Here is a 22,732-nt window from a genome sequence, read left to right on the forward strand (position 1 = left end):
TCGATTTCGGCGTGGAAAGGAAGAGGGCACTGCGGATAGCGTGTCTTAGGGAGTGAAGGGCTACGGAGGGGCGTCCTGACAGTTGAGCTTTTCAAAAGAAAAAGGACTCGGCCTGAAAGCAAGGACAAACCAGGCAGAAAAGCTGTTGGCAAACCCGAAAGTAGAAAGTGAGGCGATGGGGTGGGGGCAGGGCAGATTCTGCCCCAGCCAATCGGGCACGCCGGGGCGGGTGACGTCACAGCCAATGAACAGCCAGCGCGGGACTTTCAACTTTACCGTCCCGCCCAATCGGGAAAGGACTGTGGCTATAAAGGCGGCCGCGGCGGCCCGGGACCTCGCTCCCGCTCCCGCCCCTGCGCGAGATCCGCCGCTACCAGAAGTCCACGGAGCTGCTGATCCGCAAGCTGCCCTTCCAGCGCCTGGTGCGCGAGATCGCGCAGGACTTCAAGACCGACCTGCGCTTCCAGAGCTCGGCCGTCATGGCGCTGCAGGAGGCGAGCGAGGCCTACCTGGTGGGGCTGTTCGAGGACACCAACCTGTGCGCCATCCACGCCAAGCGCGTCACCATCATGCCCAAGGACATCCAGCTGGCCCGCCGCATCCGCGGGGAGCGGGCCTAAGAAGTGCGCGCTCGGTCCCAGGTTCCATCGCACCCAAAGGCTCTTTTCAGAGCCACCCACCACCGCACTGAGAGAAGCTGTAGCGCTTGGGGCGGACTCAAACGACACGGAGGGCGGCCGGCAAGCTCCGGGCGTTCAGGCCTAGTCCCCTCTGCCGGCCGGCCGCCCTCGGGAATGGCACTCGGCCACCAGAGCGCTTGGGCCTCGCTGCACCCATTCTCGGGGCGGGGAGTGGGAGGGGCGGCACGTGGCGGACTCAAACGACACGGAGGGCGGCTGGTAATCTCCGGGCGTTCAGGCTTAGTCCCCTCTGCCGGCCGCCCTCGGGAATGGCACTCGGCCACCTCGAAGCGTGCACCCTAAACATGGCCGCTCCTCGGACAGCCGTGCCTGCCGGCGGTCTCGTGGACGGTCTCGCAAAGTCGGCCGTCAGAGGTGGACTCTAACCGGCAGCTCGGTGACGCGCGCCCTCTCCCGAAATGGCCTCACCCGACGCGACTCTCGGCCTGGGGACGAAAACGTCGCCCTCTCTGTCCCCAGGGCTGTGCTCCTTTTAGCGAATCCCCGGCCCCGTCAGGGCGGAGGGAAGCCTGTGTGGACACCGCCTGTGGGCCACTTGGGGGCTGGGTTGGCAACGGACCAGGTCCGCAGAGCGAGGCTCCCCGCACACCCACCGCCAAGGAGGCCCTGAAGGCTTCCGCCTGTGTCCGGCTGCTCTGCACACACGTGGTTTCTCCACTTTTCCCTAAAGCTTGCTTTGCCTCTCGATGTGTCCGCAAAGGGGAGAGCAGTGAGCAGTGAAGGGACTGGGGCCCCCCTGCTTCAGGATCACCGCAATTTCCAGAGCGCGCCCCTCGCTCTGGGCCCAGTCCCTTAGTACCTGCGTGGGGAGGCCTCAGTGCAGGCTCGCGTCTCTTGGCTCGGGTCTGGACCCCGGGGTTAGCAAGTACTGCTGACTCCAGAGGTGTGGCTTCAGGGGGGCACCTCAAGGCAAACCTTGCGGGGACTAGACCCACACGGGCCTTTCGCAGATAGCGTCTGAGGCTCTCGGGTGCGTGACTTGCCCAGGATCTCAGGTCCGGGAGCCAAGTAGCTGAGCAGGCCCTGAACCCTGAGTTGCCCCTGTCAGGTATCCGTGCTCGCCATATCCTCTGCCTGACCCCCAGAGGCCACTGCTTTCCTCTACCAGCCTCTATTACCCCCTCCCTCCCACCCCCCCTTACTCACAGGAAGCCTCCCTGTCCTCGTGCTCCTGTCACAGTCAAGGCCTACGCCACCCTCACAGCAGTCTTTCAAACCTTTCTGTTATTGGAAAAACCTACCCTGCACCTGGGACTTGACAAGCGAAAACATGTCTTCCTTCAGACCGAACTCCGCCTGGGCGTGGCAGGGGCGCCAGCGTAGAAGCTAGTGTGGCCCTGTGGACGCCTGTGCTTCCTTGGCAGGGGACTTGGCCCTTGGGTTCACACCCTCTCCTGGTCGTCCTCCCGACCCTTCTCCAGGTCCCCGGCCCAGCCTTCTCCTCTCTCCGCCGGGCCCATCCATCTCCTGGGCTCACCCCTGCCGGCCTTTGTCTTTCCTACCTGCAGCTCGAGTGAGATCGTGGGTTCCCCGCTTTCCCTATCTCTCTGCCTCTGACAAGTGCTCCCAAACCGGTATCTCCTGCTCAGACCCCTGTCCTGAACTCCACACCAACGTTTTCCTAACTGCCTTGTGCCTAGGTCCTTCTGGATGGATAATGGCTTATCTCCAAAACTGCACCCTCTCGCTTCCTTCCCCTGGCTACTTCTCACACCTCTCGTCTTCGTGAAAGACACCTTCGGCTCCCCACCCCCAGCCCCCAAGCTGTTTCAGGGCACACGTCCCTTCCTCCTGGCCTTTCTTTGTCCAAGTCTCAGGAGTCAACAGATGTTCAATCAAATCTGCTTTCTGTCTCCCTCCTTCTTTCCCTCCATGGTCCCGGCCTTAACTGATGCCTTCACCAGCTCTGAGTATTCACGCTAGCTAGACTCTGCCCGGCCACGAAGCTCCCACTCTTTGAGCCCGTCACTCTCTTGCTGAAAAATTTCCCACCTCCTTCCCAATGCCCTTCGGAATGAAGTTCACCTTCGTTTGCACCGCCGTTCGGAGCGCTGGTGGGTAAGGTCCACCAGGCACTCTGCACCCGGACAAACGGGAATTTGAATCCCGCTCTTGCCCAGACAACAGAACGGGTAGGTGGCTGTCTCCCAGCAAATGAATCTCTGCAGGCCTCACCTTTCCCCACTTGTAGAGCCGGGGGAGCAGCACCTTGCTAATTGGTGCTGGCGGACATATCCAGCGATGCGTCTTAACAAGTGCCTGGCATGCTCTCTGGTCCACGATAAGCATTCAATTCGTTTTAGCAATCCCGTTACAGCTGCCTTTTAATCCCATTAAAAGGCAACGAAAAAATTAACCCTAATATACATCTGCTTCCTGGGAGTTCTCAGCCTGCCCCGGATTCGGGTGTTCTGCCAGCTGAACCCAGTAGTTTCTAGCCCCACAGGACATCTGCGACCCCCAAGTATAAGGTGTCTTCACACATTTCTGTTTCTTCTGTGTGGAAGGCCCACCCCCTTTTCTAGAGCCCTGGGGGCCCCTGCTCTTCAAGATCCAGCCCCTTCCCTTTCTCCTCCTCCTCCTCACCCTCATCCGGGAGGAACTTTCAAGGTCTGGGTCACAGTGCCCGTGGGCAGGGTGTCTGGAAAGCCCCGGGAATGGCCACAGTCCCAGGTTCAGCCTGCTCCTGATGAGGTTAACTGACAAAAGAGTTCACTGAGCTGCACCCCCACCGGCGTCCCCAGTCTGTTCCTGAATTCAGATAACCTGGGGAGGACTACCTGCTTTTATATCCCCAAAGAGGTCCCATCCGGCCGTGCTGACAATTTCCTGGGGATGGGGTAGAGGCTTGGGGTGTGTTCAGGGGCTGAGAGGGAGGCACACACAGAAAAGCAGGAAGAGGAGGAAGGATGGCCCAGAAGAGAAAGGGGATGGGTGACAGAGCTCTAGGGTCCTCCCTGCTCTAAAGGGGTGAGGGGGGAGACAGCCTGCTTAAGGCTGAAGGCCCTTTACGGTTAACTTATGTATAGAGAAGGTCTAGCCTCCACCCCCACCCTTCATTCCTGTCCCCAACGGACCAGTTTCTGTCCTGATTGCCAGCACTGTCCTGATTGGCCGGATCCGCACACCGACCGCCGCGGGACCCTGCGGATTGGCCAGTAATTGTCCAAATGGGGACACAGCTGCGCGGTCCCTCCCCCGGACGGGGAAGGGCGCCGTCTGGTTGTCGAAACGCAAGGCCGGCATGGAGAAGGGCCGGCTCGGCGAGCGGGAACAGAAGCGCTCGGCATGGCCTGTCTAAGCGCGTCACCGTTAAAACAGGGGGGCAGCTTGGAGAACGTCCTGTGCTAAAGGAGGTCCGGGGGCGCTCTAGTGCCCATGTCCGAAAGGTGCCCAGCTCCCCAAGGACTCTCTGGGTGGCCCTAAAAAGGACCTTTAGGGTTGCCGCACGCGTGAGCCCGCAACAGGCTTAGCCTCCGAACCCGTACAGGGTGCGGCCCTGCCGCTTCAGGGCGTACACCACGTCCATGGCGGTGACCGTCTTGCGCTTGGCGTGCTCCGTGTAGGTGACGGCGTCCCGGATCACGTTCTCCAGGAACACCTTCAGCACCCCCCGCGTCTCCTCGTAGATGAGGCCCGAGATCCGCTTGACACCCCCGCGCCGAGCGAGGCGGCGGATGGCGGGCTTGGTGATGCCCTGAATGTTGTCTCTCAGGACTTTGCGGTGACGCTTGGCGCCGCCTTTGCCCAGTCCCTTCCCGCCCTTGCCTCTGCCGGACATGGCTGCTCCTACCACGAGGCGAACCCACCGGGCGCCGTGCCGGGAGGGGAGCTCGGCCCCCTGATATACGAGGCCGTCGGACCGGATTGAAAACCGCGAGCGGCCACCATGGTCCCCGCCCCTCCGCCGTTTCTCTCCCCGCCCCCAACCCCCGCCCTCCGGCCGCCCTCTCGAGCCCAGAGGGCGCAAGCTCCGGGTTTCATCCCAACAAGAGGATCCCAGGCTCCAAACAGTAAGCAAGGAAAACGGCAACAAAAGCTGTTTCCGATCAGTAGACCGACGGACGGCCGGACGAGCCCATCGCCAGGGCGGCCGGCGCCTGGGCTGGAGGGGGAGGCGGACGTCGTCCCCACGCCCAGGTTGACTCTCCATTTTGTTGGTGCGGATGCCCATCCGTACAAGACCTACCGCCTGGCTCCTCCGAATGTGACGGCATTTGGAGGCAGGGCCTTCAAAAAGGCGATGAGGTGAAAGTGGGGTCACTAGGGTGGGCCCCAATCCAGCGTGATTCGTGTCCTTATGAAAAGAGGGGATCCGGGCACAGACAACACAGTGGGGCAACTGTGGGGGACAGGGAGAACGCAGCCGTCTGCAGGCCAAGCAGAGACCTCAGGAGGAAGGTAAACCTGCCAAATCCTCATCTCTGACTTCTAGCCTCTGGAATGTGAGGAAATTAATTCCTGTTTTTTACGCTTCCTCCCCTCGGGTGCGGGCAAATACAGGCCTCTGATCTCTGGCCGGAGCCTCATTCCCTAGCAGACCCACAGCGCACAATGGGATCCTGGGGTCTGCATTTGGTGAGTTAGAAGCAGAAACAACAGTGACTCTGGGCTGTGCAGGGCCAGCACCTTGTCACCCAGCATCTCATCCGCTGAAGTTTTGTTTTCAAACTTGCAGCCTGAAGTTCTCAGAGTGAGTGACATTCCAGCCTGGCAGAGCCATCATTGGCTGGGCAAACCCCTGCCGGAGTTTGTAGATTTCCACCTCACGGCCCTTCCTCCCCAGGATCATACTCCCTGGACTGATACTAAATCGAGTTTTAAAGCCAAACTTATCGCCAAAGATATCCAAGACCTCCCTGTGGCCTTGAGATTTAACAACTGCCTATGCATCTGTCATGGTTAAGGCAGTTCAGGGGTCCCTGGCTTAGTGGGAATCCAGAACCCCAAAATTAAATTAAATAAAAAAAGTTTTCTAAATAATTAAAGTTTAAAAACATATGCTCAATAAGTAGAAACTATTATTATTATAACAATTATTGCTATTAACCCCAACATCAGCCAATGTATACAGGTGTTTGAAAGAAGAGATCAAACATGTTCCTTAGGATTCAGCTCATCTCACCATTAATAATTGCCTTCTCAGAAGTTAAAATACCAAGCTCTCTCACCTCTACCCCCTTCCTCACTCTGGTAACTTTCTTCCTGATAAACATGCCCAGGAGGAGCCCATAACGAGCAACTAAGGTTCTCTCTGTTAGTGAAGGGATTCCAGCTGATGAGCCCTACTACTGTGAGGACAAAGTAAACTGAATTGAGCTATGGCCTCTGGGAGGGAGAACCAGAGCCCCCAATCCCATTCTCAAGGCCACCACACCATAGATGTATATTCACGGTACGTCCTGGAGGGGATAAAGTAAGTGATATTGTTATGCCCAGATTTCAAGATCCCCAAGGAAACCACACCAGGGAGCCAGTCCGATGCAAAAGCAGAAGGTCCTTTACTTGAGCTGGCCAGCTCGACTCCCCCCCTCCTGGCCGACAGAGCGACCGGAAGCAGAGTGCCACCCGTGAGAAAATCAGGGCTTTAATAGGGGGGGTGGAGTGAGGGGAGGGGAGCTGACTGTGTGCCCTGCCGATTGGCCAGGCGCAAGTCTGGTCTCGTTACACAGGATGTGGTCATCTCTATGGCGCGCATGTTCCTGTGGGCCCTGCCGATTGGCCAGGCGCAAGTCGGGTCTCGTTACACAGGATGTGGTCATCTCTATGGCGCGCATGTTCCTTGATTGTCATTGGTTAGTTTAAAGAAATCCCGGCTTCCGGGAAGAAGGTACTTTCCTGAGCACATGGCGACTGCCCCAACATGGAGGATCCGGGGTGAGATGGAGGGCATAGCCCTTGCCCTTTCAGATATTTCTTTTGATTTTTATTTTAAAGCATACATATTCCCCTCCCTTCCCCCTACTCCCCAATACAGAGAGGTCCAGGTTTTCAGTTAGTTACCTTACTTTCTCAAGGCCCTTAAACACAACGAGGAGTTTATTCTCTGGCGAGTGTCCAGGGAGAGTAAATGAGTCAGTATGCATAAAGGATTTTGAACATTGGCTGGAACATCTCTAGATGTTAGCTAAAATTTTGTAAGGACTTTATTTCTCCTATCTTCTTATTTTATAATGCTTCTTATTTGTGGTCATGTATTTTTCAATTACGAAGCATTAACCAAGTCCTCGGTGCACCTCTGAGCTAGAAGTGTGGCTAATCCTATATAATAAAAGGGTAATATGCAAATTGACCCTAACAGCAGAACGACTGCTGGATGTCATTATGAGGCGCACTGACCACCTCTTGGTGCCTTTCCACAGCCATCAGGCACTGATCACCCGATGACGAACAGGGAACTAGAGGTGGGTGGCGGTGGGGGGTGGGACCAGCTTCAGACAGCTGGGGAAGATGGCCTTGATAGCAGGCCAGGCCTAGGGACCATATCCATGCATGAATTTCATGCACCAGACCTCTAGTCCTATATAATAAAAGCCTAATACGCAAATCGACCTAACAGCAGAACAACTGGTGGAACAACTGGTCATTATGCCACACACTGACCACCAGGGGGCAAACACTCAAGGCAGGAGCTGCCCCTAGCCCACAGGCCCCAGGCCAGCCCTGCCCCCCCATCTCATCGCCCTGCCAGTCACCCCACAGATGGGTCCTGATCCCTGGCCAGGCCTAGGGACCCTACTCCTGCACAAATTTCATGCCCCAGGCCTCTAGTATCTTATAAATATTCATCCTTCAAGTCAGAGGTACCATCTTTTCCATAGACTCAGTAGTAGTTGTATATGCTACCTTCACTTAGTTAGAAAACATACCACAGATAAAAAAAACACACCTTAAATTGACTGGTAGCTTTATTAACAACAATACCATCTGCACCCATTTGAAAACACACATGTAGGAAACATAAGATTTATTCAGTGTATAATAATGTCTAGTGTCCATTTGGATTCATATAACCCCTGCAATCGACTCCAGGATTCCTTAGCCAAAAGCAGAATTGAATAATTGATCAGACCATCAGTGTATTTATCAGCAAAATCAAGGCTTGGACAGAAAGATTCAACTAAATAAAACTAAAATGCAACTGTCCTCACATCTGAGGGTACAATGGTGGACGACGTCAGCTGCATGGCCAGTGGACCGATCACTTTGCTTCTCTCAATCGTGTTTTTAAAGGGTTATTAGCCTTGCATATCTTACAGGGTCTGTCTTACATGGTCTCCTAAAAAGCAAATGAGACTGGTAAGTGTAAATTAAAGCTCATCTCAGTGTGGAACAAAGGGCTAAAGTATGGGAGGGGGAGGCAGAGGGCGTGGAGGGAAAAAAGAATCATAACAGGGGCCTCCTCCCAGCTGTTGCCCTGAGGTGTGACCACAGACAGATTTGGGAAACTCCACAAAACAGTTCCATTTTCATGTTTTCACATACAACTAATGGAAATGAACCACACCCATCCTTCCATGGAAATGATTTAAGGGGCGTGATAAGAAAATTCAATAAATGTTAAGTATTTAGGTGTCCCTCCACTATGTGCCAGGCACTTAATAGTGCTGATGATATAACGGAAAGCCAGACCAACAGAGTGTGAAGGGCTTGAGAAAAACTATAACAAAATAAACAGATCCAATTTCTGATGGCTGCTAGGAGGAAGGTAAAACCGGGAGGGACCAAGACAGGAAAGGAGGAAAAGTGCAAATTCTTGAGTGGGTGACTTGGAAAATGAGGTGTCTTTGGGCCTGGACCAAAATGACCAGAGCCTTGAAGTAACCGAAATTCAGATCTTTCTAAATGGGGGAGGAGGGTGGAGGGATTGAGCAAGAAAGAACTCATGGACAACAGTGCAGTGATTTTAGGGGAGGGGAAGAGTAGGGAGGATAAAGGATAATAAAAAAAAGATAAAGTTTGGAAACAATATTAAATGCAAAAATTACCCACAAAAATGAGAATAGGGATTTCAAAGCCAAGTGAGCAGAGGAAACCAGAACCTATGAATTTCAGAAGGGCGAGTAGTTTTGAATGTTAATGTCATCCAACCAGGAAGAGACCCTGCGCCGGACGCTGCTGCTCGCAGTGCTCAGAATCGCTGGTGTCCCCAGGCCACATCGCAGGGCAGAACTAGTTGCCGGCACCACAGCAGCTATCAGATTCTCGGGAAAATCCTTCAGGGTTGTGACGCAGTGTCCGAGGAACCTGGGCTCGGTTGTGTGCTGAGGTCCTTTCTTATGAAGATGGCTGAAGTCACTTCGTTTTAAAAAGCCGATGAAACACACCCGAGGCACCAGGCCACCAGTCCAGGGCCGGAGGGTGGGAGGAGCCGACTCTTAACCTCATTTAGAATCGACTCCGGAAAACAAAGAGCGCAGGAAGAGGTTAAAGACGCGCCCTCGATTCAAAGAGCAAAACCTGTCACGGATCGGGAACCCAAAGCCAAAGGTTTGAAAAGCTACGTGTGCCAACCCCGTAACCCTTGCCAGGAAAACTTACTTTGTGGAAATAAACCGAAGGAAAATTAACGTACAGCTACAGCTCTTTCTGGTGATTAGGTGGGTGGCTCTGAAAAGAGCCTTTGGAGTCAAGCAGCTGGCTACTCCGAGGAGCGCCGCGTCCCGGCCGGGACTCACTTGGAGCTGGTGTACTTGGTGACGGCCTTGGTGCCCTCGGACACGGCGTGCTTGGCCAGCTCGCCGGGCAGCAGCAGGCGCACGGCCGTCTGGATCTCCCGGGACGTGATGGTCGAGCGCTTGTTGTAATGCGCCAGGCGCGACGCCTCGCCGGCGATGCGCTCGAAGATGTCGTTGACGAAGGAGTTCATGATGCCCATGGCCTTGGACGAGATGCCGGTGTCCGGATGAACTTGCTTCAGCACCTTGTACACGTAGATGGAGTAGCTCTCCTTGCGGCTGCGCTTGCGCTTCTTGCCATCCTTCTTCTGGGCCTTGGTGACCGCCTTCTTCGAGCCCTTCTTGGGCGCGGGAGCGGATTTTGCGGGCTCCGGCATTGCAACAAAGCACTACAAGGATTAGCTGGAAAAAGAAGTGAGGCGCTGGGCGGGCCTGATCCTTTTATAACCACCGTATGCAAATTACGGTTTCAGAAGTCTCTCGTCTCCATTGGGCCACGTAGGAACCCAGTAATAAAATCGTGACAACACCAACTCTTGATCTTATTGGTCATTCCTGGAGCCCGTTTAGGACCAATGAAAAATGCGTTCCTGACCCCACCCCTAGGAAAGCTTATAAAGGCTTTCTACTTGTTTATCTTTCAATCCTGCTTCGCTGCGACATTCTGAGCTTGGGGAGCTTTCATCTCATTTGTAGTCATGTCTGGTCGCGGGAAACAAGGAGGCAAAGCTCGCGCTAAGGCTAAGTCCCGCTCGTCCCGCGCCGGTCTCCAGTTCCCGGTGGGGCGTGTGCACCGTCTCCTGCGCAAGGGCAACTACGCCGAGCGGGTGGGAGCCGGCGCGCCGGTGTACATGGCGGCGGTGCTGGAGTACCTGACCGCCGAGATCCTGGAGCTGGCGGGCAACGCGGCCCGAGACAACAAGAAGACGCGCATCATCCCGCGCCACCTGCAGCTGGCCATCCGCAACGACGAGGAGCTCAACAAGCTGCTGGGCAAGGTCACCATCGCCCAGGGCGGCGTCTTGCCCAACATCCAGGCTGTTCTGTTACCAAAGAAAACCGAAAGCCACAAGGCCAAAAGCAAATGAATGCTGGCAAAAGACTAAACCAAAGACCAAAGGCTCTTTTTAGAGCCACCCAAGCTTTCAAAAAAATAGAGCTAATGCGCTGTTTTGTGGTCAGCCCTTGATTTGACACTTTGTTGGCTCTTAAAAGAGCTTGGGGGGGGGTGGGGTGGGACGGGTGGTGTCAAGCATTTTAATTACTTGTATTTTGCCAGGCTTATGACTCTCCGTTTTCTTGGGCAACAAGACGGCCTGGATATTGAGTAAGACACCACCCTGGGCAATGGTAACACCCCCAAGTAACTTGAGCTCTTCGTCATTTCTCACGGCCAGTTGCAAATGGCGGGGGATGATGCGCGTCTTGTTGTCTCGGGCCGCGTTGCCCGCCAGCTCCAGGATCTCGGCGGTCAGGTACTCCAGAACCGCCGCCATGTACACCGGCGCGCCGGCCCCCACCCGCTCGGCGTAGTTGCCCTTGCGCAGCAGCCGGTGCACGCGGCCCACCGGGAACTGGAGACCCGCGCGGGACGAGCGCGACTTGGCCCTAGCGCGGGCCTTGCCTCCCTGTTTTCCGCGTTCGGGCATCACGGACAAAAAAGAAAAAAAAAAACAGCAGACTGTTTTACCATGAAAAGGACGTGGAAAGAATTACCAATTTAATTTATAAGAGCTGTTGGGAGGGGATGAAGGAAGGAAGTTTGATTGGCAAAGACTGCGGCCTATCAAACAGCCAGTAGGAAAGCAGAGAAGGCAGACCTTCCGGTCGCGTCCGGCACTAACAGGAAATGACGGGCTTCGCCACTACCTACCAATCGCTGTGAACGATATTAAAGTCCCTGGTTTGCATGCCAGGATTTTTAAAGAGACAAGGTTTTCAAATAAAGTGTCTTGTTTTTCCGAGTGGCACTTTCTCCAGTTTAGGTAAATAAATGGTGGCAAAAAAAAAACAATGCTGGTAGTTTTCCGCAGGTTTGTTTGTTTAGAGCTGAAAGGGAAATCCCAAGAAGGACCCCAAAAGGACTGCGGGGGGGCCTCAAGCATTTACTCCCACTCAGGGGCACGGGATTATGAAGCCGATTATCTCCTTGAGCCCTAAATTACCCTCAAAGTCCTGCCGATTCTGTCTCCTCAGTGCCAAACTCCTCTAAAGAATATATACTAAAAAAAGAAAAGAAAATGTACTAGGGCGGCTTCCTTTCTCCAATTGAGTCACTGTTAGCAATGTGGCGTGACCCACCCCCACCCTCCTCCGCTGCGCGGAATCCGCAGTGACTCAGGGCTACAACGGATTGGTCTTCCTCCTCATGACCTCCAGGAGGCGTCCGATACCACCTTCAAACTTGCTCCCTGGGCTTTCAAAATGTCCTCCGGCTTTCTTTATCCTGCTCCTGTTCCTCTGCCCACCCCTGCGTCGGTGTGTGCATCCAGGCTCTGCCTCCCTCCCCACCCTTTACATTGTTCACTCTTCCCGAAGTCTTACCCATCTCCGTGCTTTCGATGAACATCCAAATTTGTTGCAGGAACTCCGAGCCTTATACCAAACTGCTCACTATTTGTTCCAAATACTGCACCTGTACAAATGCCTACCCTCACCCTCTTCTCTGTTGTTTTCCTGAATTGCACCAACAATCTTGGAGGCACGAAAGCCAGAGTCTACTCCTCCCTTCATCTCAACAGCATATCCTGCTACTTCCTTGACATCTCCTCAGCCTTTCCCTCCACACTACTCTTGAATGCTCACTATCCTTAGATCAGCAACAGCCCCTACAGATTCATTTGTAGATTCCTAGTCCTCCATCTGTCTTTTATAAAAAATCTTTCCTGAAAGTTCTGTTTCTTCCTCCTCAGTTCCCCATCTCTGGGAGTTCTACATCCTGCACACCATTTTCACCTTTTCCTGAGTATCCCATCAGGACATAAGATAGAATGCTCTAGAGCAGTGGTTCTCAACCTTCCTAATGCCGCGACCCTTTAATACAGTTCCTCATGTTGTGGTGACTCCCAATCATAAAATTATTTTTGTTGCTACTTCCTAACTATAATATTGCTACTGTTATGAATCGTAATGTAAATATCTGATGTATTTTCATTGTTACAAATTGAACATAATAAAGCATAGTGATTAATCACAAAAACAATATGTAATTATATATGTTTTCCGATGGTCTTAGGCGACGCCCGTGAAAGGATCGTAAACCGCTGCTCTAGAAAAAAGAATCAACAAATTCTATTCCTTGAGCCCTTTTCTGATGTTCTATTTTATCTTCACCTTTATTCAACCAATATTTATAAAGTACATGCTACCTATCAGGCTATGGGTATACAGAATACAGACTAGTACAAAGAACTCTGTAATAAGATGCCTCTAGAAAATGGAGGAATTCTGAACTCTGGAAGTTAAATTAGCTAATATTGGCTATCTATAGAGATTCCCTCTGGTAAGAATGCTGGTATATATCTGTGAAACACCAAATTCAATTAAATGTGATGGAACTATTTCCTCAATAACAGAATATAACTGAAGATAATTCTAACCCAATCCATTACATCATTTCAGAAGATGCATGTGGTAATAGAAAGATCTGGCCCACCAAGAGTCAAAAGAGGGCAATTACAGTAGAAATGGTTGTTTCTGAGTATATGTCAGCTAGACACAAAGGATTGGGCTGTTATAGAAGGGACCCTAGTTGTGAAAGGATGAAATATTTCTGAACACTATCTAACTCTTAGCTCAGATTCCGTGCTCAATTAACCATTTTCTGATTAGTCTATTTGAAGATGAAAATAGGAGGCTGAGAATGGGAGAGCCAGTTATGGGAAAATACATCTACCTCTAGAAGTTACATTTGCATATTGAACAGTCATAAATTTCTTATGTATTTTGTTAGTGTGAGTCTCTCCCCAAAGAGCTAATCAACTCTAGAAGTTCTCATAGTTTCAAATTTTCAGATAGTGGGGACTCCCCAACACACAACTCCGGCACCCAGAAAGGCCCTGATTGGCAGACAAACTGACTTCCCCTCTCTGAGTTCTGATGTGTTTTTTAGTTTTGTTTTTTTTTACTTCTATCACAGTGACCCTGTGCTGATAGGGAAAAAGGAAAAGAGATTATACTTAACTCTTATTATGTGAAAAATCCTACGCTTGGACCTACCTAGGAAGTATAAATAATTGTTTATTTCACAAATAAGGAGTTAAAGGACTTGCCATAAATCACACAGCCACTTACTAAGGCATGATTAGAACCCAGGTCGGCCTGAGTCAAAGACTGTGCTCTTCACCACTTCATTCACACTGCTTCACTAACTAGATGTTAGGCTAAGGGACTACTTCACCTCCCAGCACTGCTTTCTTCCTCTGTTAGAGTGAGAGATAAACAATACTTCAGATTCCATCCAGCTATAAAACTGTATTAGATAAGTCTAGATAGGCCAATATCCTTCAAATTATCCCAGGCTCAATTACCATCTATTGCTCCCCAGAGGTCCTTTCCCAACATCCTTACAAGAGCTATTAAAAAATAAAACAGAGCAGGCCATTTATAAAAGTAGTACAGCATCACAGACAAACAGGCTGGATCTTGTTTCCTTAGCACCTCTGGGATTTCGAATCAACGGCAGCTGAGTTCCCTCCCAAGCAATCTAGTTAATCAAACATTTACTTTGCACTTCAGCTCCATCCCACCATTCAACCATATAGTCCTCTCCCTTCCCCTTTCCCTCCGCCTCACCCCACCACCACCCAGCCTCCTACGTGCTGAGCTGGTCACAGCCGGAGCAGCAAGGCCTTTCCACTGCCATTGTACATAGTTCCCTCTGGCTAGAATGCTTCATCCTCTTGACCTGCAAAATCCTCCTCATCCCCCAGTTTCAGCCCAGATATTATCACCTCTTCCTTCGTGGGGCCTTTCCTACTCCCACACCCACAGCCTCAGTACCCACATCTCTTTGTTCACATCCTGGTGACAGCGCCACTCTGTTCTGTGCTTTGACACTGGTCTCATTTCCTTTCCATGACCACCCCAAGGGAGAGACCATGTCTTGATCTTTGAATCGGGGGTCCTTAATTCCCTCTACCTGACCCTTAATAGGGTAGTTAAATGTTTTTGGCACGATTAAATAAAACAATAGAGAATTGGTGTCATCATTTCTAAAATAGTTCTCTTTAGTCAACAACCGCTCTCCAAATGCCCACTATAAGTAATAGAGTGTAGTGGCCAGAGTGATGGAAGATATAATAGGAGCTTGTCAATTAACTGGAAATAATATATACTAGTGCCTACCATAACAGAGTTGTTAGAATAAATTACAATAAGTGTAAAGAACCTGGTGCAGAGCCTAGAGCCTGAGAGGCTCAGTGCTGGGTTAGGAGGAAGAATAGCTTACTGGTTAATAGCCCAAATTCTACAGCCTGACCCAGTTAGGAACAGACCTGGCACCAACAAAGCAGGGGCATCCTAAAAATTCTTCCAATGAATTTGGAATTTCAAAAATAAACACTGGAGCCTGGCCAGTGTGGCTCAGTGGTTGAGCATTGACCTATATGAACCAGGAAATCACAGTTCTATTCCCCATTACGGCACATATCCCGGTTGTGGGCTCAATCCCCTGTAGGGGGCATGGAGGAGGCAGCTGACCAATGAGTCTCACTCATCATTGATGTTTCTATCTCTCTCTCCCTCTCCCTTCCTCTATGTAAGCAATAAAAACATGTATTTTAAAAATAAATAAACACTGGATTTATCCTATGACCCAACAATTCCACCCTGGATATATGCCAAACAGAAATGAATGTTTGCATCCAACAAAAAGCATGTACAAGATTGTACAAGCATGTACAAGTATATTCATATAACTGCAATACTACACAACAATAAAAATTAACAAATTAAATTACTGCCACACACATGGATGAATCTAACAATGTTGAGCAAAAAAACAACCCAAATGAATTCATACTGTGTGATTCTATTTACATGACTTTCAAAAACTGACAAAACTAGTCTATGGCGAGAGAGGGGTTAAACTGACAACTACTATGACAGGATGATATTGACTTCCCAGAGCCTTCCAAGGTGCTGGAAATTTTCTGTACCTTGATATGTGTGTATTTACATATAAATTTAAGCGGTTCACTTAAGATTTGTAAATTTCCCATGTGAAAATTATATGCCAATAAGCACAAATTAATTTTTTTCTAGTGAACAAATATTGAAGTAATCATGGTGGGGGAAGGATGAGTATTTTGTTGGGCATCCCAATCCTCATGTTACAGATTAGTGTTTACTGTTGTTTTGTTTTCATTACACATAAGGTGACCACGATAATTTCTAGGTGCTTAAAGCCTCTAAAAATCTTAATGTGGCCATGATAAACCTTCACTAAATGGTAGGTATTATTATGACTGTTTTTACTAGAAATAAAAACTCTAGGTGACCTTATAGAGCTTGCCCCTTGCAAAGCTTTATCTTTGCAAGAGGAATAATAATGTCAGCCTTCTCTATTCATACATTATTTCACTCATCCATTCAGTAAATTTTATTGGACACCCAAGTATGCCACAGCATCTAGAACAGTGATGGCGAACCTATGACACGCCTGTCAGAGGTGACACGCGAACTCATTTTTTTGGTTGATTTTTCTTTGTTAAATGGCATTTAAATATATAAAATAAATATCAAAAATATAAGTCTTTGTTTGACTATGGTTGCAAATATCAAAAAATTTCTGTATGTGACACGGCACCAGAGTTAAGTTATGGTTTTTCAAAATGCTGACACGCCGAGCTCAAAAGGTTCGCCATCACTGATGTAGAATGTAGTGAACACATTCCCTCTGCCTAGATTTCTCTTTCCACAGGGTCAATTCCCTCATCATTCAAAGTTTTCTCAGTGCCCCTAAGTCTGGATGGCATGCCTCTTTGGCAGTATGACAGTTAGCAATTGTCCGCTCGCTTGTCCATCTTCTCCAGTGTTCTGTAAACTCCTTGAGAACAGGGTCTGCTTTCTTCCACAACCTGCCTAACTGTTCTGGCGCACAATAATTATGTGTCCAATAAATGGGAGCTCTCTTTTCTTGTACGTAAAATCAAGGAGTTGGGCTACATGTTTGGCAATAAAATGTATTGAATAATTCCAATCCCAACTGCGCAGGGATTTCTTGGTTTTTATTGGATTGTTTGTTTGCTTTTGTTCTTGGTGGAAGGGGGTGGCATTCCTCTGCTGAAGAACCTCCGATGACCTCACGAGTCTGGGGAATCAGACTACAATTCCCGTGAGTCCTCGGGGCATCACGTAGCACCGGCCTGGTCCACTATCGCGCAGTGAGGACTCCATTTCCCAGCGTACCTCACTCAGGACCAGAGGACGCCTAGAACGCCAGAAGTCGGGTCCCTGAACCGAAACTGCTGTAGCCAAGGCTGAGCGGAAGGTAGAAAGGGCCCAGCCTAGGGTGCAGAGGGGACACTGGCCCAGCCGAAAGCACGGCGTTGCACATACCGGCTTTGGCAACCTTCGTCCGTCCTGTTAACCCCCGAATGAACGAACGTACCTGGCGCGCGGGCCTCCTCTAATCCTCGCGTGGCCGACCACCGCCAAACCCCCCGACGTCACACACAGGAAAGGGGCGGGGCCTCGGGGTCGGGCCTCCAGGCGGGTTTCCTGCAGCTGCGGGCGGTGGGCTCGGGCCGGTGGGGGTGGGGTGAGTACAATGTATATGAAAATAATACATAATTTTATTAATAAATAAACAGTAATAAAATGATATAACAACAAACTCATGATGTAAAAACAACACTGATGCAAATAATGACTGATAAAGTGATTAAACTTATTCCAATATCTCCCTGTATACCACATTAAAAGTAAAAACACTTTCAGAGTGCTTGACTAATTTCCCTTGGGATAAAGTATTTACAACTTTAACATCACACGCTCTTCGAACTTGAGAGAAAGCAACATATAATTGAGTCTCCAGGGTGACGGATGCTGAGTGGACAGCTGGTCAGGCGCCTGTTCTCCATGGCCAGCCGCGTCTGTCTGTCCCGCAGCAGCGCGGGACCCGGGGCCGTAGGTCCCGTCGAAGCCGTCATCCGCTCGAAGTTGGAGCAGGCCCTGAACCCCGAAGTGCTGGAACTGCGTAACGAGAGCGGCGGCCACGCGGTCCCACCGGGCAGCGAGACACACTTCCGCGTGGCGGTGGTGAGCTCTCGCTTCGAGGGGCTGAGCCCCCTGCAGCGGCACCGGCTGGTCCACGCTGCTCTGGCCGAGGAGCTAGCTGGGCCCGTCCATGCGCTGGCCATACAGGCGCGGACCCCTGCCCAGTGGAGAGAGAACCCTCAGCTGGACGTGAGCCCCCCCTGCCTGGGTGGGAGCAAGAAAACTCGAGGAATCCCCTGAACCCCAAAAAGCGAGGGCCGGGATCTGAATGGGGTGGGTGAGAGTAAGCTACTGGGGCCTTCTTCCCTTCAGTCCAGTCCAGTATTTGTCAGGGAAGAGGGTCCCCGGCCCCTCAGTCAACCCGTCTGTACATTGTCCTCTGGAGGCAGCACCTCCTTTCAGATCAAAGCTAACCCAAGGAGAGAGCAGAATCACTCATGACTGCTTTTGCCCTGGACTCTTCAGGAGAAGCTGCCGGGTCGCTTTATGTTAAACTGTGACTAAGGAACTTCAGATCTAATGAGCAGAAATAATCTTATACATTAAAAGAGAAAGTATCCTAGGAGGTGTGTTGCTGTGTTGTTAATTGCACATTGAATCGGTGCTACGGATGTTCTTGAGAGAAGAAAGATACCCGAAGCGCAGGGTAGTTAGGGAGGGCTTCATGGGGGAAGTGACGTCGTTGGATATTTAAAGAAAAGCACAGAAAGGAAAGGTGTTGCAGGCAAGGGGAAGAGCCCCCACGAAGGCATAGAAACTAGACCCGGCAGGGACCAATTGGACGGCACAGGATGTATACCTCACATTTTCTTTATCCACTTATCTGTTAGTGGGCATTTAGGTCGTTTCCACATCTTAGCTGTTGTAAATAGTGCTCCCAGATTCTGATTTCAATGCTTTCAGTTAAGTACCCTGAAGTGGGACTGCTGCGTTATATGGTAGTTCTATATTTAACTTTTTTAGGAACCTCCATATTTTCCGTAGCAGCACCAGCTTGCATCACCACCAAAAATGTGCAAGGATTCCAATTTCTCTACATCTTTTCCAACACTTTCTGTCTTTTGGGGAGTTTTTGGTAATAGCCATCGGATAGGTATGAGGTGTTATCTGGTGGTTTTGATTTGCATTTCCCTGATAATTACTTACATTGAGCATTTTTTTTCATATACCTGTTGGCCATTCGTATGTCTTCTTTGGAGAAATATTTGTTCAAGTCCTTAGCCCATTTTTTAAGTCAGGTTGTTAATTTTTTTTTTGCTATTGAGTTGTAGGACATTACCCCAAGTCTTCAAATCTGGGAGACAGAGAGGGCCCTCCATCTGTAGAAATGGAAAAATCAGAACAGAGAGGCCAACTGAGGAAACGAGTGTGATACCTCATGTTGTTCTGGCTTTCATTTTGGAGAGAGTTTTCCCATCTCACCATCGTCCCTTCCGGCAGGCAGAACAGAGAGGCAAGGAAGCAGACATAGTCATTTTGGATTTTTAGGATTGGTTGTTTTCTTTTTATTTTTCATCAATATTTTTCATCTCATTTTTCACATCAATAGAGTGGGTTTCGGGTTCCCCAGGAGAACAAGGGAGATGGATGGGTCCCTCCAGGGGGTGCAGGAGAGAGGGCTGCATCCAGCAAGTGAAGGGTGAAGGAAGGGCACACACTCGTACACTGGGCACTGGAGGAGAAGGCAGTCCTTTGAGCACAGAGAGTTCAACAGTCACCACCTCGTTCAGCGTTACAAAATGGGGGGGGGAGTGACCACAGAGGTGGGGGCACCAGATGCAGCATGAGAAGGATGAGTTTGGATTTTCTTTTTTTGTTGTTGTTTTTCCTTTTAACTTAACATTTTACAAACAGCTAAAAACTACAACACATCACAGCTACGCTGGTGGGGAGGGGGGCACCAAAAAAAGCAGCCACACAAAGTGGGGTGGAGCAGGGGCAGCTTAACCTACAGGGGCTATTGTGTGGAAAGGCTGAGATGGGGAAACTGAGGCTCTGGTCCCTGCATTAGGGGGTCCCTGGCTTGCTACCCACCCTCTTTCCACTTTAGAGGAATTGCTGGGCAGGCCCCTGCTCCTTGTGCTTTTTGATCTGCTGGTTTGACCTTAGGCCTGGTTTCTTTCCCTCCCCTGACCCCCGCCTGAAGGGATCCGTTGGGGATGGGAGGGCAGCTGTGCTGTAACAATCTGTGCTATAGTGAGCGGAGCCTCTCACTCCAGAGGCCTGTGCTCCTTGAGAGGAAGGAAGGGACCCTCAGATCTCCCAGGACTGGCCTGGTACTCATCCCAGCCTGGCCTCGGGCCCCTCCCTCCCAGGCCTGGCACAGAAACGAGATTAGGGGAGGTGCTACGGAAGGCAGGGTTGTGTGTGTCTGCTGAAATTACCCTTGGCTTATATTGTAGGACAGTATAGTGACACCCCACCCCATGGCACATACACACACACAGTGTACACACGCAGTCACACACACACACATAGTCCTGCTGAGCTGTTTCAGAACTTAATACATAAATAAGAATCAGAAAGCTAATTTCATAAAATTCAGGCTTCTTACAGCCTATGTTGAGGGGGAAGTAGAGGCTAGGGGTCTGAGGTTTATTGCTACTCCCCCAGCATCCAACAGGAGGCATGAGAGAGCACTCGAGGCCCTTCTGACTCAAGTTGAAGTTCTTTTGGTCCGTGGTCTACACCAAGCCGCAGCCCCCAGCATAACCACGCGTCCATGATTTCACCAGGGCATGGGCAGAGGAAATGAGGGGGAAGGCAGGAAGCCTGTTCTGGAGACCCTGGAGCTAGGAGAGCAAAGACCCCCTGACCCCCCTCACTAACAACAGGGAGAAGGGTGGGGCCAAGCCTTCTCTTGTGCAAAGTCAAGGGTGGTAGGAGGTGGGGAGTAGAGCTGCATCCCAAAACTGGGATGAAGGAGCCTTCCCTATAGTGTTTGCCCACGGGGTCACACACATGCACACGCACACATACACAAGGCTAAGACACCAAACATGGGCATGGGGAGGGAGGGCTCGGGACCAGGATGGCAGGGCAGGGGAAGGGAAGAAGTTGGTCTCACAGTGTGCCTGCCACCCCCAACGTCCCAGAGAGCCCCTCACTGCAGCACCTGCCCCCGGGTCTCAGGCAGCTTCAGGGCCAGAGAGCTACCAAGGGCAAGGGCAGCAGAGGCAAAGAGGATGGGGGTAGCCTTGGTGATTCCCACAAAGGACGTGAAGATGCTGATCCCCAGCACGGCAGCCAGCTTACACAGGGCGTTCAGGAAGCCGAAGGCTGTGGTCCTGTCCAGGGGTCCCCCCCGTGCAGCACGGAATGGGCCAGACCAGGAGGGAGACAGAGAAAGAGGCAGGGAGGGTTGGTGGGGGCAGAGCAGGTATGAGGAAGTAAAGGAGAGATGGCGGGCAATGTCCAAGAGGGAGAGGAAGGACAGAGGTCAGAGAGGTGAGGGACGCACAGCAGGGAATATAGGTAAATTGGGAGGCAAGGGGTAAGGAGACGGAAAATTAGGTTAATCGTTACAATTTCAAGGAGTGAATTCAAAGCTAACCAGGTCTTAGAGGAGAAACTCAATGGAAACGTATATCCTTTTACCCCCGAAAGATGCTTTTTCCATTCAGCCCCTCTTCCTCGCCCCACTTCTCCCCCACCTTCTATGCCCTCACACGGCTGTCCTGCCCCCACCACATTCCAACTACCTCTTGTCCGAGGGGTAGAGTTCAACAGTCAACACGTCCAGCGCGTTCCAGGATGCGATGCTGACCCCCCCAAAAAGGCAGAGCAGAGCGATCATAGCTGACTCACTGTTCCCAAAAGACAGGAAGAAGCAGGAGATGCAGGACATCACACTGGAGCCAGCTGGAACCGGAAAGGAGAGCAGCGTGAGCCTGGCCACACTGGCACCCATCCACCGCCCACCCCGTCCCATCGACGGGTGTTGAGTGCAGCCCAAGATGAGACTTTTTCCAAGGTTCCCCAAAAGGACGGCTTTTCACTCATTCCCAGCCTCCCTCACCGTTGTCTCCTTAATCATGTCAGTACCAACCACTTCTCCATGCCAGCTGCGGGCCCCACGACCTGATGCCCTACGTGCTCTGGTCTGATGTGTCAACCCTATGAAGCAGATTCTGGCATCACCATTTCCCTGAGGATACAACTGGGCTCACAGAGGTTAGGGAACTTGCCCAAGGTAAGTGGTGGAGCCGAGATTCAAAACCTATAACCTCAAAGCCTGTGCACTTGCTATCCCGTCTACAGCCTTGACTCAGCGGAGAAGCTTCTGGGCCGGGCCCCACCCCACCCTGCAGCCACCCTCCCAAGCAGAAGACATGAGAGAACCTTCTCTGGCTAAGGTGAGGAGCCTGTTGACGCTCACTCCGCCCCGCAGCACCCTAAGCAGTTCTGACACCACCGCCCAGCCTCACCCCCGTACCAAGCATTCGGAGCCTGCCAATCTTGTCCATGAGCAGGGCAGACACGATATTCCCCGGAAGCACAGCCAGCGTCCCCAAGAAGCTGACGAAGTACACCATGTAGGCCCCTTCGCCCGTCCCCGTCACATCTAACGGGCAGCCCTCCTTGTTGTGCAGGAATGTGCTGTTCACCAGATGGCTGTTCACAAACTTGTACTCAAACAGGTCTGGGGGGTGAGGGTCAAGACAGGCAGGCAGTCATGTCAAATGGGAGACGGAGGCTGCTACTGCTATGGCTCAGGCTCGGGCTCTGCCTTTGTGGAGTTTGGGACTTATTGCAAAACATCAAATAACATCACCATAGGAACTAGAAATCTTTTTTTTTTTTTTTAGAAATCTTTATAGCAGAAAATGTCCGTAGTGTATTACATGAAACAGCGCGACTATCTGTTTCCAAGTTTTTTAATCAATAATCGGCTTCCCCCGTCTACACCTTTTTCCTCTTCTCTCCCCTCCCTCCTCTCCCATTCCCCCTCAGACACATCACCTTTACCTTCCTCACTTCTAAGCTCCAAGGGCCCTTCCTTTGCCTCTGTAACTTGTTTCCTAAGCCCATTTCTTCTAGTAATTACTTCTACCTCTGTGATTTTCCAAATAAATGTTCTCTTATAAAAGATGAAAAATAATCTGCTTCCTATTGATTCTTTTTGTCCGCCTT

The 22,732-nt window shown here is 51.0% G+C and overlaps 7 protein-coding genes across 10 annotated transcripts in view; 3 read left to right on the forward strand and 4 right to left on the reverse strand.

Moving 5' to 3' along the window:
* The first annotated feature begins 175 nt into the window (after positions 1-175).
* Positions 176-695, forward strand: LOC102764311 (histone H3.3). Its single transcript, XM_006755722.2, has 2 exons — positions 176-180; positions 314-695. Exons 1-2 carry the CDS (start codon positions 176-178, stop codon positions 618-620), a joined length of 312 nt encoding a protein of 103 aa, XP_006755785.1. The 3' UTR covers positions 621-695.
* A 3,125-nt stretch (positions 696-3,820) lies between these two features.
* Positions 3,821-4,561, reverse strand: LOC102762126 (histone H4). Its single transcript, XM_015558698.1, has one exon. It carries the CDS (start codon positions 4,480-4,482, stop codon positions 4,171-4,173), a length of 312 nt encoding a protein of 103 aa, XP_015414184.1. The 5' UTR covers positions 4,483-4,561; the 3' UTR covers positions 3,821-4,170.
* Positions 4,562-7,579: 3,018 nt separating this feature from the next.
* LOC102761833 (histone H2B type 2-E) lies at positions 7,580-9,805 on the reverse strand. The gene has a single exon (XM_006755611.2). The coding sequence runs from the start codon at positions 9,754-9,756 to the stop codon at positions 9,376-9,378; it is 381 nt and encodes a 126-aa protein (XP_006755674.1). The 5' UTR covers positions 9,757-9,805; the 3' UTR covers positions 7,580-9,375.
* A 222-nt stretch (positions 9,806-10,027) lies between these two features.
* On the forward strand, positions 10,028-10,548 carry LOC107181816 (histone H2A type 2-C). Its single transcript, XM_015558696.1, has one exon. The coding sequence runs from the start codon at positions 10,078-10,080 to the stop codon at positions 10,465-10,467; it is 390 nt and encodes a 129-aa protein (XP_015414182.1). The 5' UTR covers positions 10,028-10,077; the 3' UTR covers positions 10,468-10,548.
* Positions 10,549-10,580: 32 nt separating this feature from the next.
* LOC102762869 (histone H2A type 2-B-like) lies at positions 10,581-11,047 on the reverse strand. Its single transcript, XM_006755615.2, has one exon. The coding sequence runs from the start codon at positions 11,026-11,028 to the stop codon at positions 10,588-10,590; it is 441 nt and encodes a 146-aa protein (XP_006755678.1). The 5' UTR covers positions 11,029-11,047; the 3' UTR covers positions 10,581-10,587.
* Positions 11,048-16,644: 5,597 nt separating this feature from the next.
* BOLA1 (bolA family member 1) lies at positions 16,645-18,158 on the forward strand. Of its 3 annotated transcripts, none has more exons than XM_006755617.2 (2): positions 16,645-17,130; positions 17,418-18,158. In XM_006755617.2, the coding sequence occupies exon 2, from the start codon at positions 17,426-17,428 to the stop codon at positions 17,837-17,839; it is 414 nt and encodes a 137-aa protein (XP_006755680.1). In that variant the 5' UTR covers positions 16,645-17,130; positions 17,418-17,425; the 3' UTR covers positions 17,840-18,158. The 3 variants fall into 3 exon arrangements, with proteins under 3 accessions (XP_006755680.1, XP_006755681.1, XP_006755679.1); XM_006755618.2 differs by having other exon boundaries at positions 16,645-17,092; XM_006755616.2 differs by having other exon boundaries at positions 16,649-16,871.
* Positions 18,159-19,127: 969 nt separating this feature from the next.
* Positions 19,128-22,732, reverse strand: part of SV2A (synaptic vesicle glycoprotein 2A) — a 15,040-nt gene continuing 11,435 nt past the window's right edge. Inside the window, exons 11-13 of one of the 2 annotated variants that reach the window (XM_006755619.2) lie at positions 22,035-22,241; positions 21,301-21,460; positions 19,128-20,886 (exon numbers count right to left, since the gene is read on the reverse strand). In XM_006755619.2, coding sequence (XP_006755682.1) covers positions 20,703-20,886; positions 21,301-21,460; positions 22,035-22,241 — 551 coding nt within the window. In that variant the 3' untranslated portion in view covers positions 19,128-20,702. The remainder of the gene's footprint in view (positions 20,887-21,300; positions 21,461-22,034; positions 22,242-22,732) is intronic. The other variant, XM_006755620.2, reaches the window with a different exon arrangement.

Source organism: Myotis davidii, unplaced genomic scaffold, assembly GCF_000327345.1.
Source record: "Myotis davidii unplaced genomic scaffold, ASM32734v1 scaffold653, whole genome shotgun sequence".
Taxonomy (NCBI): Eukaryota; Metazoa; Chordata; class Mammalia; order Chiroptera; family Vespertilionidae; genus Myotis; species Myotis davidii.